The sequence below is a fragment of the Rana temporaria genome, chromosome 2 (assembly GCF_905171775.1).
Source record: "Rana temporaria chromosome 2, aRanTem1.1, whole genome shotgun sequence".
Classification (NCBI taxonomy): domain Eukaryota; kingdom Metazoa; phylum Chordata; class Amphibia; order Anura; family Ranidae; genus Rana; species Rana temporaria.
In genome coordinates, this window is record NC_053490.1 from 461,332,233 (window position 1) to 461,351,903 (window position 19,671).

General features: G+C 43.8%; 1 protein-coding gene across 16 annotated transcripts in view; it reads right to left on the reverse strand.

Annotated features, from left to right (window-relative positions):
* NCOR1 (nuclear receptor corepressor 1) overlaps positions 1 to 19,671 on the reverse strand; it is a 195,733-nt gene that overhangs the window by 152,045 nt on the left and 24,017 nt on the right. For all 16 annotated transcript variants that reach the window (XM_040338609.1, XM_040338607.1, XM_040338605.1 and 13 more), the window contains exon 2: positions 8,385 to 8,559. In XM_040338609.1, the coding sequence (XP_040194543.1) occupies positions 8,385 to 8,492 (108 nt within the window). In that variant the 5' untranslated portion in view covers positions 8,493 to 8,559. The remainder of the gene's footprint in view (positions 1 to 8,384; positions 8,560 to 19,671) is intronic.

Below are 19,671 nucleotides of genomic sequence, written 5' to 3' on the forward strand. Positions count from 1 at the left end.
GTAGATTTTTTGCCTATTATACATCTGAAACGTCAAAGTAACATTGTTCTGCCCACGCAGGGTTTTATTAGCATAACTCGACGGCAAACGTATTTCACCCTCCTGACTATTTTGTTGCACAGCTGCCTTTTCCTTCAGAGCTGCCTAAGCTGGCCATAGATAGAGATTTTTTTTTTTAAGCTAGTTGATCATAAAAAAATAAAAATTGAATGGATTTCACACCAATCGAGGTGGATGGAGGCATCCCCCCTGCTGCACTATTGTATTCTGACAGAGACTCCTCCACTGTCGGGATACACTGATCTGCACTGCCGCATTGATCCAACTAATATTTTCCAACGTTGCCATTTGGGAGAAGCAGATACAGGCAAGTCCCCGAGTTACGAACAGGCTAGGGACTGTAGGGGTTGTAAACAAAATTAAATATATATATATTTTTTTAACATGTTATACTTACCTCCACTGTGCAGCTCGTTTTGCACAGAGTGGCCCCGATCCACGTCTTCTGGGGTCCCTCGGCGGCCGTCTTTGGTCCTCCCCGCAAGAACTCCACACATTCACGCAAGCTCCTTCCAATCCATCCGCTCTAGCCAATCAACGACCAGGCTTAGCGGCGAAGAGGATGTCGGGGTCGAGCGCGTGACTTTCGAGGGGTCAGGTAAGTATAACGGGGGGCGGTATAGTCGGAAGTTTTTTCATCTTCATGCATAGAATGCATTCAGGTGAACAAAAGTTTACCTTTACAACCCCTTTAAGTCAAATGTGTTCGTAAGTCAAAACAGCTTGCACAGAGCGGAAGATCGTCGTTTTCCGGTGTTCGGTCGAATGTGCCCACCATGTAAAAAAGGACCCGTCGAATATGCCCGCCGAAAAGTGGCCATGCAACCTCCCGTTCGTAAGTAAGGGAGTGGTTCGCAAGTGGGATGTTCGTAACTCGAGACTCCCTGTAGTTCGTGTGACTTCTCTCTAGCGGGAAAGGCCATAGATGGAACAAAATTTGTCTGGTTCTTGCTGAATTTTGATCCATGCAGCTTTAGTCTCTATACCCTTAAGGGCCCTTTCACACGGGCGGACCGTATGTCTGCTTTTTCATCCATCTGTGTACAGATGAAAAAGGGACATACATTGGTCCCTATGAGATCACAGGTGTCAGCGGATAAACATCCGCTATCACCCGATCTCACCCGGTTCCGCATTCCTCCGATTCTACAGACGGAGGAAACCCCTATTTTTCCTTCTGTCTGCGGATCGGATGAACACAGACAGCCGGTCAGTGTTCATCCGATCCCCCCATAGGGGAGAGCGGAGAAAAGACAGGGCGGTCCTTGCACCGGGGACCGCCCTGTCATCTGCCGGCTTAGCAGGGATCAAGGGAGGGATCCCCGTTGAGCAAGCGGAGGTGGATCATTACTGTACCGCCCCGTGTGAAAGGGCCCTAACAGGTTGAACCTGCTGTCTTCTCACATATAGAATGCCATTTGCCTCAATCACAGATCCCTTCACAATCTCCAACTCTTAGACCTGGTTTGTTTAATTTGTTTGAGGGGGGGGGGGGGGGGGTTTACTACTCTGCTGACAGGTTCCAAAAACAGAAAATAAGAATCCTAACGTTAACCTTATCTGGATTTGTTCAAAATTCTACAGCTGCGTTGTCCCACGACAATAAAGAGTTCTTTAAATAAATCCCTGTTATGTAACATGGCTGGAATCACATCCAGCAAGCTCATTCGTAGAAGGATCTGATGAGCACTAAAGCAGAATGAATGGCCTCAACAGGCAGAACATGTCTTTCCAATGCAACACCCCCTATTGCTTAATTTAATAGCCAAGAAGGGAAGGCCCCCATCATGCTAATTAATCGTTCCTATAATCAATCTCAAGGCCAGTATGCCATGTAGTAATCTAAGTCAAGGACAGCGAATATGAAAATCAAAAAGTCTCTGAAATGTTAAAGATGTTATTTCAAAGACTGTGACAAACTGAAAATAAAAATAAAAATAAACAAAAAAAAATGAGGTGGAGAGATGGGGCGATGACGTCACAATCTCAACTTTGTCCATTGGCATAATAGCATTTATTCAGTGAGAAAAATGCAAGACATCCTCTGATGGGGCAGGGGATCTTAAAACATTAAGGATCACTTGCTAGTGGTGGCTACTACACCGATTCCCCACTGGGCCACACTGAATGGCCAGTTATCAAACAGGAATATTTACAGCTGGAGCAAAGTAATGATGCAATACCTGAAATTCATCTTTTTAAGGTTTTAACAGTCATCTCAAGACAATTTTGTGTGGGGGGGGGGGGGGATAGGATTTTTGTACTAACCGTAAAATCCATTTCTCTGAGTTCATGGACGGACACAGCATCCTTTGACAGTAGGGTTATGCACCTTCCTGGAAGGAAGGTGCATAACCCTACTGTCAAAGGATGCTGTGTCCGTCCATGAACGGAAGAGAAACATTTATAATTAAAAAAAAAAAAAAAAATACTGCACATTACTTACTTTTTTCATTAAAACAGACCTGAACAGTCAAATGAAATCAATACTATGTAAACTAAATAATTAAAAGTACAGGCAAAGCTTTTTTTTTTGGCCATACTTCTTTTTTGGGTCACAGGAGTGCACTTACTTTTGCCTTCCTTGGACCTAGACTCCGCTTAGCTGTCAGCCGATGTCACAGAGCAAGAGGCTTGGCGGGCACCTGGCAGGGGGTGGAGCTAGATGCGCTGACAGAAGATCCCAGAAGAGGAGGATCTGGGCTGCTCTGTGCAAAATCATTGCAGTACGACACGTTTTTTTAAAGAAACATTTTTTTTTACAATCACTTTATAAAAAGGAAACCTGCACTCATTGCAGGCTGCATTGCTTCCCTCCTAGCTGAATAAACTAACATGCACAGCTCATACAACTCTTGGAATCAGAAATGCTGATTTGTATACTAAAGCCATTGGATCAACGCGCCAGGTTATTTCCTTTCACCACAGAAAGAGGTGGTGCTCATTTTCCCAACAAATGAACGCTGTGTTTATTTTTCATGTACACTGGACTTTACCCCAGCTACAGGAAGAATTGTGCCCAAATTTTACATACCAAAAAGACACGTTTGTGCCCTTACAACTACAACAAAATGACGTTAGTAAAGTAGCAATTCCAACATTTAGCTTTAACTGTGTGCAGCTACATGGCTGTATAAATATGTGATTTGCAAAATAATTCTTACACTGGTAAAAACAAGCTACTGAAAGTACATGGAAACCCATACCACTTTAAGGCCTTGTACACACGACAGAACATGTCCGATGAAAACGGTCCACGGATCGTTTTCATCGGACATGTCTGCTGGGAGGTTTTGGTCTGATGTGTGTACACACCATCAGACCAAAATCCCCGCGGACAGAGAACGCGGTGGCGTAGAAGACACCGACGTTCTCTAACACGGAAGTTCAATGCTTCCACGCATGCGTCAAAACAATTCGACGCATGCGCGGGATTTCGGGCCGCTGGTTATACATCATAACCAGCGGACATGTCCGATGAGTCGTACTAACCATCGGACATGTCCGACGGACAGCTTTCCAGCGGACAAGTTTCTTAGCATGCTAAGAAACTATTGTCCGCTGGAAACCTGTCCGCTAGGCCAGGAAACATGTCCGCTAGGCCGTACACAGCGGACATGTTCGGTCGTGTGTACGAGGCCTAAGACAGAGTACAAGTATCAATACTTTTTTTCCCAAGTACTCGCCGATACTTTTTTTTTTGGTCATGTGACAGTGGAATATGTCAGCAGTTTATTTTTATACAATGCTTGCTTTTTTTTTGGGGGGGGGGGGGTGGTCAGTGTTTTGTTTTAAATCAGCTAGGGCCGAAACTACTAATCGATTAATCGACAACTAATCGATTATGAAATTAATCGATTACAATTTTCATAATCGATTAATCGGCCAGTAACATAATGGGGTTAAAAAAGCTAAAATTAGCCCTTTATAGTACAAAAAAGCAAATCGCTACTGTAAATATTACTTTCACTGTCCCACAGTAAAAAAAAATGAACCCCTTACAGTAGCGATTATTTGGTCTTTTTGTACTTTTTTGTTTTTTTAACCTCATTATGTTACTAAACATCTCAGGCTGGGTTCACACCTCTGTTTTTTGGTGCTTTTTGCAGAAACATACTACAGTTCATTTACATGTTTTCCTATGGGACACGTTCACATCCATGATTTCTTTTCAGCTGCTGCGTATTTGGAAAGGGCAAGGACTTAACGCAAAACGGTGCCATTTTGTTTTTTTTGGTTCAATACACTTCAATGGAGAAGCTGCAGAAAAGCATGTAATGTGTTTTTGCGGCAATTTGAGTTTTGTAATCTGCCCAACAACAAATTGGCCCGAATTTTTATTTTTTTTTAAGGCTTTTTAATCGGCCAACTAATCGATTATGAAAATAATCGTTAGTTGCAGCCCTAAAATCAGTCCTGTTAGGTGTGGGGCTTTGGTGAGAGATATGGGGTGTAAACAGACCCCTGACATCTTCCCTTTGAGACAGAGAAAGAGATTGAGGACACAGATTCCATAAGTCCCTTTCTCGGCAGCCTCAGCTGCACCGAGGATGAATGAACAGGAGACAGGGCCTCCCCATTTATGAGCTGAAGCTTCGTAAACACAGTTTAGGATGCTCAGTTATGAATGGACAAGTCTGAATGGATAGCTGATACTGTGCATTGAGAAAAAGGAAGGAGCTGGTAAATGACAGATTTACCAGCTCCTTCCGCCGCTCTCCATCCTGAAACATCCGTGATAGGGGGGGGGGGGAATGGAGGAGCACGGAGGACACAGAGGGGGACACGTGTGACAGTCGGGGATGACTGGTGAGGGGTTACAAGCACCGATCTCCCTGTGTAGATTTCAATAAAGCAACTGAAAGCCATGGGGGGTGTCAAAGCGGCTGTCAGCTGCTTTATTGAAATCTATACAGGGAGATCATAGCTTGTAACTTTTCCCCACACGGATCACCCCCAACTGCCCAGGTATTGAGTGAAGCATCGGAGCATTTTCACAAGTACCCGTGCAAATATTTGGTATCGGCACCGATAACGATACTAGTATCGGTGCAGCCCTGAGTAAAAATATGTTTAATAAAACACTTTAAATGCTGTTTATCAGGTTGGAAAAAAAATCGATGGGAAAAAAAAAATCGATGGGAAAAAAAAAAAGGGGGGGGGCTAGTTTTCCATTTAAGATACATTAATATTTTAGTTTATTCAGCATGAAATGGAGCGTAGTTATGTAGCATAAGGCTGTATAGTCTGCAATATTTATATTTTTGGTAAACTCATTTAATTAATCCAAGCTGCAATAACATACACTAGCAATGTTATCGTTTTAATTAAATAAAAAAATTTGAGTAGTTCAACTATGTGCGAATAACCTCAAACCGTTTCAGATAAAGCCGTTTTACTAACCCGACAGCTTATTATTCTAAAATAATAAACCTTCATTTGGTTTGCAAATATTAAAGATTCTAACTACCAGCAAGAGTCCTTACATTTAAAGACCACCTGTCATTTCGGATCAACCATGGCAGCGCCTATTAGCGGGCATCCACTCGCCTGCTGCCGCAATGCCCCTCACCTTGTTGTGTCACTGCCGCATCACAAGCCATCCGAATAAAGAGAATGGCACGGTCGGTGAGTCAACAGCAGGTCAGAGGAGTAGCCGCTGTAGGACAGATATGACAGTTGCTCTTTAAAAGTGATAATTTAAATTAAGCCTTTTTTACTAGCGATTTAAATTTAACTTTATTTAAATCAAATCCACTCTGTTTTTTAGCCTGTCTTGGATATCTGAAATGCAGATCTGCAGCCGTTTTCTCTCTTCATGAACTCTATAGCAATAAAATTACATGATTTCTCAGGGTGGGTTTCCTGATGGTGATAACTGTGGACTATGCCCATGCACTGAGTGCTGGCACAGCCACTTGTAGTCTCCATTGTGAGTTTTATTGGCTGACCATGCATGAGACCAAAGGAAAGATAGGGGCAGCAAAATGGTTTTGCGATTAGCACACCTGTCTTGCACCACTAGAGTCATCGGTTCGAATCCAACTACACTATCTGCATGTTCTTCCTGTCCTTATTGTGGGTTTCCTCTGGGTACTCCAGTTTCCTCCCACACTCTAAAGACATGCTGGTAGGTTAAATGGCTAAATTGGCCCTTGCATATATTGATGTGAAGTAGGGACCTTAGAGAGCAGGGACTGACATCTACAATATACTGTAAATAAAGTACCACACAATGACAGCAATATATAAATAGTTGTAATAAAATACTACTACTACTACAAACTTTCATAGCGGGAATTATGCTACAGAAAATGTGCAGATTTACAGATGCGATCATAACTTATGAAATTTCTTGAATATGTGAAAGCTTGTATGAGATTCTAGCGATTTTGCATATATTTTAAATCTTCAGTCCCTTTCCAATCATTTAGACGGCGTGTCAAGCTGGAAACAGCTGAACAATCGGCCTCTTCTCAGATTCAGGCAAGATCCCCTTATTCTTCTAGACAGGATAACTGGATCAAAACGGGAGTCTCAGAACACCCCCTGATGACACGCACAGGCCAGCTGGCCTCCTACAGCTAATAATGCTGCCAAGCGACTTCACGGGGGGTGGGGGGGCGGCAGCTGGGGGGGCAGTGAACTCAAACTTCAATAACGTAAAAAAAAAATATATATATCTTATTGCGAATTATACATTTTTACATTTCATTATTGCATTGTGAAAAAAAAAAAAAAAAAATAAAAAAAAAAAAAATGTATAATTAAATTCAAACAATAGAACAATAATGACATATACTAAACCAGGGTTTGACAAATTTGCTTGGAATCTAGGAGCCAGAAAACGCGCCCCGTCAAGCATACGTGAGTAGCGCCCGTATACGTAAACGATATTCAAACCGCACATGGTACCTATTGGTAGAGCGAGAGCAATAATTCTAGCTCTAGACCTCTTCTAACTCAAAACATGCAACCTGTAGAATTTTATAAACGTCGCCTATGGAGATTTTAAAGGGTAAAGGTTTGTCGTCATTCGACGAGCGGACTCAATTCTGAAGCGTGACATGTTGGGTATCAATTTACTCGGCGTAACATTATCTTTCATATAATAAAAAAAAAATTGGGATAACTTTACTGTTGTCTTATTTTTGAATTAAAAGTGTATTTTTTCCCAAAAAAAGTGCGCTTGTAAGACTGCTGCGCAAATACGGTGTGACAGAAAGTATTGCAACGACTGCCAATTTATTCTCTAGGGTGTTAGAATAAAAAATATATATAAATGTTTGGGTGTTCCAATTAGAGGGAAGGAGATGGCAGCGAAAAACACATTAGAACTGCTGTTTTACTTGTAATGCCAACGGCCACCACAAGATGGCGCCAGATCACAGAAGGAAGCTTAGGCCTGCAGAAGGCCGCGGCCTCAATTAGCGGCGGGTGCGACAGGGGAGGTGGGGGCGCATGGAGACACAGGATCCTGTGTCACCGTGCGCCCCCACCTCCCCCCCGCCGCACGATCGTGGCGGGCCCGCGCCGGCCGGTAATTGAGGCCGCAGCTTTGTGGCCTTCTGCAGGCCTAAGCTTCCCCCAGGCACCAGGTCACAATTTCTTGTCGCATATGCGCCCAGGCTTTGTCGAGCCCTGTACTAAACTACAACACCCTAATTGGTTAACACAGTCATTCATCTTGGTTCACATTACTGTGGGTGCAGGCAAGCTTGTAAATTGTACCTATTCCTGTACCCGCAACCACCTGCAGGTAAAAAACGCGCTGCTCCCTTGCAGACGTGCGAGCTGCCATCAATTTTTTCATGGCACCCCTACACATCTGAAAACGCATCACATTTTTGGGTACAAGAAATCGCATGGTGCAAAAGCCATTTGCTTTGTCTGCATTTTTCCTGCGTTTCCAACAGGTACAGCAGCCCATTTAAATGAAGGCGCCACTCTGCCTGCGCAAAAGTGAACTGCAGCAAACGCATAGGTGTGAATGTAACATTGAGGCCGGGTTCACACCGTCCCTGCATGCGGCTCACAGCAGGGATCCGGTGCGTGCTGGTACACAGGTTCAGGTCCGATTTTAGCCCGAATTTTGGGCTGAAATAGAAACTGAAGCGCACAAAAAAAAGGCACGCGTTTTTCTGGCACACCGCACCGGACCCGCTGCAGAGATATGTGAGCTGGCTCTATAGAGAGCCAGTCACATTCTCCTGCTATGTGAATTGAATGCGGGGAAATGCGCATTCAATTCACATTGGTGTAAACCCGGCCTAAAAGACTGTCTGATTATTTTCGTTTAATATCGTATAACAAAAATTACTGACCTGCTGGTGTCTGCTGCTGGAAAAAGTATACTGGACTGGATGGGTGGAGTAGCGGCTCTGCTCAGTGCTAAAAGCTCCTTGGTTAGGAGGATACCCTGAACTTGACATACTGGGAGACAAAATCCTTGCTGAAGAAGGTCAAAGCCAATGCACAATCATGTTTTCAGGAAACCACCTGTAGAGAAGAAAATTAAGTTAGTCCGGCTAATTTGCAACTAATAGACCAGAGGTTGGCAAAACATACGGTAGTTACACAAGACAAAATTATATTACACACACACACACACACTTTTATTTATATATAAATAAAATTAGTGGTAGGTTGTCTTGATGAAAAGATAGATATTGGGCTTGATGTTTCTCAAAATATTTTCATGTGTGCAGCCATATTGGCCTTCGGGCAGTTTCACACTGCCACCCTGTGGTTGGGCAGCAGCGCAGTGCATCTAGTTTCCCATACACTTCGATTAGATCTCACTTTTGGTGTATTTTTGTGAAAACGCAGCATGCAGGACTTTGTGCTTTTTCGGAAAATACAGCAAAATCCCGCAATTTAATAGAAGTCTACGAGTCTTTTTTTTTTTTTTTTTTTTTTAAGGCTATTATCCGATCAAAACAATTATCGGCCAACTAATCGATTATGAAAATAATAGTTAGTTGCAGCCCTATACCGGTATATAAAATAATATGCAAAGTGGTTGGAGGGAAGCTTCAGAATGACAGATTGTGTGAGCAGACTGCAGTTCCTCTTTAAATCCAACAAGGTAAAAAAAAATAGTACAAGACCTCAGTGAACTCTGTGGAACTTCCATGTGTCTTATCAGCCATACATGACAAGGCTATTTTTTTTCCTTTGTCGATAATAACATTGCCGCAGTCACATGCAGTCAAGTATTTTGTTTTTCTTCTTGCAAGCCAGACAATAAAACAGATCTGGTTCATAAAAGGTTTACGCAAATGGCCTTTTTAATCCCGGTGTCTTGTCAAGCTGGTTCCTCCTTCGATATGGTTCCTGCCTCGACTGCGCAGGCGCAGTAGGAGACCACGGAAATCTCTGAGCCTCAACAGCTGATTGTCAGCTTAGACGAGCTTGCTCCCGCTGCCTGATGCCTGCTTATACACGGCGCTCTATAGTACACGCCACTCTACACAGCAAGGGACGGATGCGAGACATCTATTTTATTGAGAAAAAACATCCCCCAAAAAAGGACTGCTCAGTATCACATCCGCCTCTTTCACACTAGCGGACCGTTCGTCCGCTTATTACAAGTCCGTTTACAGACTTGTAATGTATCCCTATGGGATCGCGTCCGTTAGCGGATGGAGCATCCGCTAACGTCCGCAACCATCCGCGTCCGTCAGGATCCGGTTTTGCGGACGGAAGAAAACCCTATTTTTCTTCCGTCTGGCGGAACGGATCGGATGAAGATGGACAGACGGTCCGTCTTTATCCAATCCCCCATAGGGGAGACCGGAGGAGAGACAGGGCGGTCTCTGCACTGTGTGCAGGGACCGCCCTATCCGCCGACAGCTCAGCGGGGATTACGAATGATCCCCGCTGAGCTTTTGCGGACCGTTTTGTGTGTGAAAGAGGCCTTGCTGTAAAGAGCGGCGTGGATAACCAATCAAAAAAAACACTGGTCAATATCACATCCACCCCTTGCTGGCTCTTGCTGTGTAGAGCGGCGTGTACTATAGAGTGTATAATCAGCCATCGGGAGCAAGCGCGCCTACAGCTGATGAACAGCTGTTCCGGCTCGGATTGCACCTGCGCACTCTGGAGGGAACCATATCGATGGTAAGAACCAGCTTGCCAGAACAGGGGCAGTATTCGTCAAAATATTTGTTTACGCAGATTCATGAAAGACGCACTCATTCACATTACCCAGTGCAGCTGCACAAGGCTGCAGTCATGCAAAAAACATGATCCTGTTGTAGAATAAGCAGACCCACCACCGAATGCGACCCATTCAAGTGCATGCAGGATGTTCTGCGGTGGATCAGCATTAAGGGGTTTACAGTGGTAGTAAAGTCGTCTATCATCCCTTGTACAAACAGGTAAGCTTACAATTAGACTTACCTGAGAGTACAATGAATATCTCCCAAACATGCACAGTTTAGGAGATATTCACATCGGCGACAGCCGTTCACATCACCTGCGCAGTGACGCTCTGCATTCAGGGCACATAGTGTTCCCTGAATGCAGAGTGTTGTGGCACAGCCAGGGCTCTTGTGCAGTGTGATGCACAGAAGTGATGTCATCACGGCCCCCGCCATTCAAACAGCAAGAGCCCATGATCTCAGGAGGGGGGCCATGACAGCTTTGCGCTGGAGGGTTCCATGTGCAGGCACGTGTCATAATGTGCTAGTATGTGGTGCATACTAGCACAATATGGAACATGCAGGGGTACCCCCTTTTTTCTGGGCAGTTTATAATCGCTTTAAGAAGGCAGTGAGGAAATGGTATACTGCCTCCTCACCACCTGTCAAACGCCTCTGTAAGGCTGGGTTAACACTATGTGCAGGCAGGGGGTCCCGGTGCATCCTCGTTCACCGTTTCAGGTCCGAAATTTTTGCCTGAATTTGGATCTGAAAATGGAGCCAAAGATGCATAGGACCCTTCCCTTCTGCTGTGCGCTCCACAGCCGTTACGGAGATGTATGAACCAACTCCTTTGAGAGCCAGCCACACTCTGTCATGCAAATTGGATGCAGAGAAACACACATCCAATTCGCATAGGTGTGAACCCAAAATAAAAGCGATCATAGTTAACTTTTCAGAGGAGCGGCAAGCACTTGGTGCTCTCATTTGATGCTTTCTCTCTGCCTGCTGTGCAGCTCTCAAACATTTTTAGATTACAATTTTAAGGTATTGTCTACATTTAAACGCAGCCATGTGACCATCCAAGCCATTCCCTCATTCCGGCTGAGCACTGGTTGATGGAATGAGTCAAAGGGAGGCCATTTGTAACAGCAATAATGTTATCTGCCCTCTGGGTCCCAGCAGCCATACTGGCGGTGGGTTGGCAGAAAAACTTCCAAATGTCCTTTAGCATACAAAGCTTTTTGTATTGTGCCGTGTAGGCTGACAGGAGGGGTAGGATATGAACACAAAACTAGTCTTTCCTACCAGTCACTCCAGCATCATTTTACTACTACTAGATGTAAGTAAGCAGCTACATCAGAATGTAACATCCATAGAGGACATCAAAGACGCGCTGTAGACACCCACTGTAATACGTCTAGGACACGTGGCCTTGTACAATACTGCCCATTAAGGAACACTAAACTATTTTTTTACATCAATTGTTCTAAAATATTAACATATACCATGGTTCTAATTTTGTACAAAAAATTCCCCCACCATTGTCCTCAGGCTTCTTTATATCCTGTGCATGCTTCATATCCTCCACCTCACAGCTACTAGTGTAGAGCGAGTGGTGCCGTTATTTCTGGTCTCATGCTACTCTCTGTATGTAAATACAATTCCCATAGCCAAATGCATCTGCAAGTGGATGTGAAGTCCATCTTTGGGGTGAGTAGGAAAGGGTGGCTACATTCACATACACTAGGAGGATATGGAGAATGAACGTAGCCACTCACGGATCAGGAAGTCTGAGAACAGAAAAAGTTGCATTGAATTTAACCACTTTAAGACCGGGCTTTTTCTGGCACTTTTTTGCTAGAACATAACATATAACCCCCAAACATTATTTTAATTTTTTTTAGCAGAGACCCTAGGGAATAAAATGGCGATCATTGCAATTTAAGTCACACTGTATTTGTGCAGTGGTTTTTCAAAGGCAATTTTTTTTAGGAAAAAAATACACTTAAAAAAAAAAAAACACAAAAACACACACACACACACAATTTTTTGGGGGGAAATTATGATAGATGTTACCCTGAGTAAATGGATACCCAACATGTCAAGCTTTAGCATTGCGCATGCTCGTGGAATGGCAACAAACTACGGTACTTACAAATCTCCCTAAGCTATGCTTTGGTCTAGCACTAGAAATATTGCTCTCGCGCCAACGTTCACGGCGATACCTCACATGTGTGGTGCGAACAAAGTTTACATATGTGTAAGCGACTTATGTATGTGCTCGTTTATGCGCGTGAGCAAGGAGGGATGGGCTTTAATTTTTTTTTTCTTATTTTTACACGGGCCCTTTCATTTATTTATCACTTTTATTCCTATTATACGGAATATAAACATACCCTGTAATAAAAATAAGGATGGCAGGTCCTCTTTATGGAGAGATCTGTGTTCAAAGATATGACAAATCTGTTTACTTTTAAAAGCAAAAAAGACCAAAAAAAATAAAAAGTACTTGAAAAATAAAAAGTACTTGAAAAATAAAAATAAAATAAAAAGAAAAAATTTGATCTTTTGCTTTACCCCCCCCCCCCCCAGGCCAGAAGTGACATGACATCACTCCAGTCCTCCGAGGCCATAGAGACTGGGACCAGCCGGCCACACTGTTGGAGTGTTTCTTGGGTCGTGTGGAGGGCTGGGGTAAAAGGGGGACGGAGGGAGACGACCCCTCTCACTGCATCTGAAAGTGTTCCAGCAGCTCATGAGCTGCTCTGAATGCTTTCATAAGGTTATGACTAAAAGGCTTTGGTCATAACCCCGGTAAAGTGGTTAAAGGATAAAACTACGAAGGAGAGAGATAGAAGGTACATTCTAGTTATATTTGGACATACTGCATTCATTAATGGATTTGAGTTTTATATCACTTTAAAAACAGACCAAAAGTGCATGAGCTGCCACTTTTGTAAGGATTTTTGAGGGAAACAAAGAGAAGAAACATTCCAAACATTTTCTAAACAGGAAACAGAGCGGAATCAGAAGAAAAACCTTCATGTGAGGCCGAGCTGGGCTTCAAATACATTCTCAGGAGCTATAACCTGCATTTATATCCCAAAAGAAAAAAATGTAACCAATAAGGGAAAAAGAATCCAAAACACAAGCCGAGTAGATGGAGAACTGGATAAAGAAATGCTTAGTGCCGGGATTTAAAACAAAAGCAATGTAATTGGAGCATAAATATTAAAAATACACAACTGCCCCTCCGTGCTTTCTACTGCAGGGCAAAATGACATGTATACCTCAACAACCCACCCCAAACATCACACCTACTTTCTTTTGCTTCTGGTAACTGAATGGACAAGCAAGGCGCAGAGGAAAGGCAACACCCGGTACGTCTGAGTAAGGAGGAACAATTGACTTATAGTGGAGACCAATCACCACTATCACAATGGCAGAGTACATATCCCTACATAAGCTCCTGCTCGTAGCAGCCAAAGAGCAGAAATGATTGGCTGCTGTGAAAGAAATCAGTTATATGTGAATAAACCTCAAAATGCACATGTACAGTGCGGAATGACATGGTCTCTACATGAAAAGGATACCCTAACATATACAGTCGGGTCCATAAATATTGGGACAGCGACACAATTCTAATCTTTTGGGCTCTATACACAACCACAATGGATTTGAAATGAAATGAACAAGATGTGTTTTAACTACATTCAGCTTTAATTTGAGGGCATTTACATCCAAATCAGGTGAACGGTGTAGGAATTACATCAGTTTGTATATGTGCCTCCCACTTTTTAAAGGGACCAAAAGTAATACGATAGATTAACAATCATAATTCAAACTTTCAATTTTTAATACTTGGTTGCAAATCTTTTGCAGTCAATTACAGTCTGAAGTCTGGAATGCATAGACATCACCAGACGCTGGGTTTCATCCCTGGAGATGCTCCGCCAGGCCTCTACTGCACCTGTCTTCAGTTCCTGCTTGTTCTTGGGGCATTTCCCCTCGACTTGGCCATTGCATAACATTCCACTTCTTTCCCTTAAAAAAAAAAAAAAAAAAACCTCTTTGGTTGCCTTCGCAGTATGCTTCGGGTCATTGTTCATCTGCACTGTGAAGCGCCGTCCAATGAGTTCTGAAGCATTTGGCTGAATATGAGCCGATAATAATATTGCCCGAAACACTTCAGAATTCATCCTGCTGCTTTTGTCAGCAGTCACATCATCAATAAATACAAGAGAACCAGTTCCATTGGCAGCCATACATGCCCACACCATGACACTACCACCACCATGCTTCACTGATGAGGTGGTATGCTTTGGATCATGGGCAGTTCTTTTCCTTCTCCATACTCTTCTCTTCCCATCACTCTGGTACAAGTTGATCTTGGTCTCATCTGTCCATAGGATGTTGTTCCAGAACTGTGAAGGTTTTTTCAGATGTTGTTTGGCAAACTCTAATCTGGCCTTCCTGTGTTAGAGGCTCACCAATAGTTTACATCTTGTGGTGAACCCTCTGTATTCACTCTGGTGAAGTCTTCTCTTGATTGTTGACTTTGACACACATACACCTACCTCCTGGAGAGTGTTTTGATATGGCCAACTGTTGTGAAGGGTGTTTTCTTCACCAGGAAAATAATTATTCGGTCATCCACCACAGTTGTTTTCCATTGTCTTCCGGTGATGCTGAGATCACCGGTGCGTTCTCTCTTTTTAAAGGATGTTCCAAACAGTTGATTTGGCCACACCTAATGTTTTTGCTATCTCTCTGATGGGGTTGTTTTGTTTTTTTCAGCCTAATGATTGCTTGTTTCACTGATAGTGACAGCTCTTTGGATCTCATATTGAGAGTTGACAGCAACAGATTCCAAATGCAAATAGTACACTTGAAATTAACTCTGAACCTTTTATCTGCTCCTTGTAAATGGGATAATGAGGGAATAACATACACCTGGCCATGGAACAGCCGAGCAGCCAATTGTCCCATTACTTTTGGTCCCTTAAAAAGTGGGAGGCACATATACAAACTGTTGTAATTCCTACACCGTTCACCTGATTTGGATATAAATACCCTCAAATTAAAGCTGAGAGTCTGCAGTTAAAGCACATCTTGTTAATTTCAAATCCATTGTGGTGGTGTATAGAGCCAAAAAGATTAGAATTATGTCGATGTCCCAATATTTATGAACCCGACTGTACATGGGGTCCAGTTTGGGTTGACAATGTGAAAGGATACCTCATTGTATATGGGAGGTCCAGTCTGGGTTGATGTTGAGTGGACAAGAAAAGATACACCAACAAATACACGAGGTACAGTTAGGGTTGACAATGTCTCAACATGAAGGACACCCCATTATATACTTGAGGTCAACTATGGATTGACGTTTCTACACAAGATACAGAAAGATCTACAAGACTACAATGACCGGCCTTGTACAATTCTGCACAGCCAGAAGTATAGGTTATTTATTTCACACAATAATATCATGCTTATCATTTGGTTTACATAACTGACAAAATACGTGCACAGCTGTTATTTACTTTCTCGCTCCATTTGTGAGAGATTACAACGTCTCAGAAAAGGTTTTTGTATAATTATGTCAACTCCCTTCCCACCAGATTTTTTTTTAACAAACTAGAGAGTGAGAAGGAGGCTGGAAGGAAGAGAACGGTTTCCTCCAACCCTGTGCTGAGGAAGTGAATATTTAGTCTCACTAAGAGGGAGCCGAGAACTGAGCCGAGGAAACTACTGCATAAGTGGGCTGCCATCAATGTAAATCGTTCTGGAATCGCATTGTGCGAATTCCACCACACTACTCTCCACAAAAAACAAGAAATATACAGGAAGTCAACTAGTGTACTAGGTATAATGTACCTCAGGGGTCTAGGCCAGGCCTTAAGAATTACTCCAGTTGCCCCGCCCCTAAACGCCCTCGTAAATCATCATATTTTTCAAGATCATACACAGGTATCCCATGCCAAGCTCTCTCACCAATGCTGCCCCCCAGCTCTCTCACCAATGCTGCCCCCCAGCTCTCTCACCAATCCCCGCCCAGCACTCTAACCAATGCTGCCCCCAGCTCTCTCACCGACCACCCCAATGCTGCCCCCAGCTGTCACAAATCTCCTCCCAGCTCTCTCACAAATCCCCCCCCAGCTCTCTCACCAACCCCCCTCAGCTCTCACAAATCCCCCCCATCTCTGTCCCCTCTTGGAAATATAGAATGCAGCCGGCACCGTGCTGATTTATTTTTTTCTTCAGTACAGTGCCGCCGACAGAGCTCCGACTGTAGTACAGAGCCGAGGAGAAGTTTCACTGCACGTCACTCGGCTCCATGCTACAGTCCTGACAGTCATAGAAAGATGGTGCCTCGGACTGCAACAAAAGCAATGCGGGCAGTTGCGTCGCTGGTACACCCACCAGCAAATGTGGGGCATATGGGTGCCTGGCACTCGCACAAAAAAGTTGTCTCTACGAAAACATGATGGGGCTGCAGGATTCCTTACCACAGGAGCTGCTGAGTCCGAGGCAAAAAGCGGGAGCAGAAGGCGGTGGGGGGGAACTGGTCTGAGAATTGTGCGATCAGTGTCTGCATTGAGGAGAGGGGAAAACAAGAGATTGCCAGCAAGCCAGGACGATTTTGGGTTATCCCCTCAGTATCCACCGGGCGCCTCTTCTCCTCCCTCAGCAGCATTCTGGTTGCTTCTGCCTGCTCCACTCGCCCTACCTCGCCAAATGCGAGCAGGCGAGTGGACTTTTTGAGGGCTGATGTACCCGATTGCATGGAGTTAATTGAAAGCAGGCCTTTCCCTCCACATACATTCAGTACTAAGTTTTACAATGCAGTTTAATTTATAAATTGGTGGAAACCTCAGACATAAAAAATGAACAGGGCTTATTCCCCTATAGTGTGTATTTGTTTCAATCCAGGGCACTAAGGGCCGGTTCACAGTAGTGCGATGCCAGAAATCACATGCAATGTCTGTGCAATGAAAACTCAGCCATACAAACTGTTCACACCCATGCCATCCGATTCTGCAAAACATGCTGCGTTTTGGAAACAGATTACGGGGTGCTGTTAACACACAACGCAATCAGTTCACATGAACAGGCTTGCAATTTAGATGCAGTGCGCATTTGCAACAAATTTGCACCGCATCCAGTGTGAACCGGCCCCAAGTGTCACTTCTCTCTGCTGCCTCTGCCATCTGCATAAGTCACTTCTGACAAGTTTTCCTGGTGCCAAGAGAGAAAAGGTGACAGGGGAGAGAGTTCCAGCACACAGCCTGTGATTGCCAGCCATAACTCTGTTCCTGTGTGAAAGGGGTGGGAGTTCTCTTCTCTGCAATCAGCTTTCCTCATTGAGCTATGCAGTGTAACTTCGGCTCCCCGTCCCCTGCTTTCTGACATTTTAGAGAATGTGTTTCATCTCTGTGTATCACAAAGGCCAGTCACTTAGCTGGGTATATGTCGGGGATTACAACCACTTTAATGCACAGCCTCGATCCAAAAATTAAATAAAAAAAAGGCCCCTATGCTACTGAATGAAATGTTGTGTGTGTGTGTGTGTGTATGAGAATATGCGAGGGAGACAGCACTGCAGACAAATGTCACAACCGCTGAACATAAACAAGCAGTTTGTGGTTACAAGCCAACAAAATGTCAGACGGATGGCAGTCTATTATTAACACGAGCTGGGGAAGCCCCTCCAATAGGATCTTAGAAAATAAAGGCTGGAGAATTAGAGGGAAGATCTGGATTTCCTTTCAGTCCAGAACTATGCCTGCCTACATGTTTCCTGACTATAAAAGCAAACGGCTATAATATGGAGGATACACAAAGCACTTCTATAGGCATGGGGTCCATATGTTAGAAGTCTGGCTCGTAGCAAAGCAGACAAATTGAGTTAAAATTATAGACAAACCGCTTAAAGAGGAACATAACCATCCCCCGGGTTCATTTTAATATTAACCCCTTCTGATCATGTCCAGCACTATTCTGCGGTCCTCGCGCATAATCTATACACGCATCAATAATAATAAAGTGAGTCAAAAATCTTAGTGATAAATCAATAAACAAAAATAATGTTCTTGAGTGATAAACACAGATATACTGCCAAAGAGGAGAACAGAGAAGGAACTGGATGTCCACCGATCATATGCGTGATAAAATACTAACAAATAGGTGGCTTGATGACGACAAGTGTGTCTGGTCTCTCAGAACTCTCACCTCATCAAATATATTCAGCAACAAGGATATCCATAAAGCACTTCACCACCACAAAGCAAACGGTATTCACACTGTCACTGGTGTCTCTCAGACTTTCTGCAGACTCATAGTAGTATGACAGCTTACTCCAGAAAACTCCTCGATCAGTCCCTATTATGGCTCCAATAAGGGGAAAGAGCAGACAAAGAGGACCTCCCATGGTGTAGTATTTATGATAAGGGGAAGGTTTAGGTGTAAATGCGCTTACATAAAAGATAAAAACGAGTGCAATAATAAAGATGAACAGCGGCGTCCTCAGCGCCTTCTTACGTCACTCCAGGTGTACGTCTGCCCACGGCCAATCCCTACGCGTTACGACACCGTCACGTGTCTTCATCTGGGGAACCCGATTGGTTGTGCCATTTGTGTTTATATATACGAAAAAACGGAAGTATACCCATGGCCATTTTGTTGAAGTCTGCTGCTTATTCTGCGGTCATCCAGCAAAAGCTGCTGCCCCGCCTGGTTGGGGAAAGGTGGAGGCACTGACTGAAGCAAGGCCTTAAATAGGAACTTCAGTCATTTTTTCCATCTTTCCATCGATTAAATCCTTTGCCCTTGTTGTCTTAAAGGGGTCTTAAAAGTCAATTTTTTTTTCTCCTAAATAGCTTCCTTTACCTTAGTGCAGTCCTCCTTCACTTACCTCATCCTTGCATTTTGCTTTTAAATGTCCTTATTTCTTCCGAGAAATCCTCACTTCCTGTTCTTCTGTCCGTAACTCCACAGAGTAATGCGAGGCTTTCTCCCTGGTGTGGATTGTCAAGCTCACCCCCTCCCTTGGACTACAGGAGAGTCAGGACGCCCACTAACACATAGCTTTTTTTTTCTATCTGCAACGTAGAGAGAGCCCTGACTCTCCCGTAGTCCAAGGGAGGGGGGCGAGCATGACACTCCATACCAGGGAGAAAGCCTTGCATTACTGTGTGTAGTTACAGACAGAAGAACAGGAAGTGAGAATTTCTCAGAAGAAATAAAGGACATTTAAAAGCAAAAATCGGGGATGGGTGCGCTTTACATTGTTTGTTTTGCCTTTTCTTTTTTTTGTTAAACCTTTGAGGCCACAGACCGCCGACATCCTTCAATATATGTAGTGGGTTGTGAGGCATAGTGGGTGCAAAGATGGTGAAAGTCATTGGGCGCCAGGGAAAGAGGGTTAGGGCCAGGACACTTTTAAATCGGATCTCCACCCTAA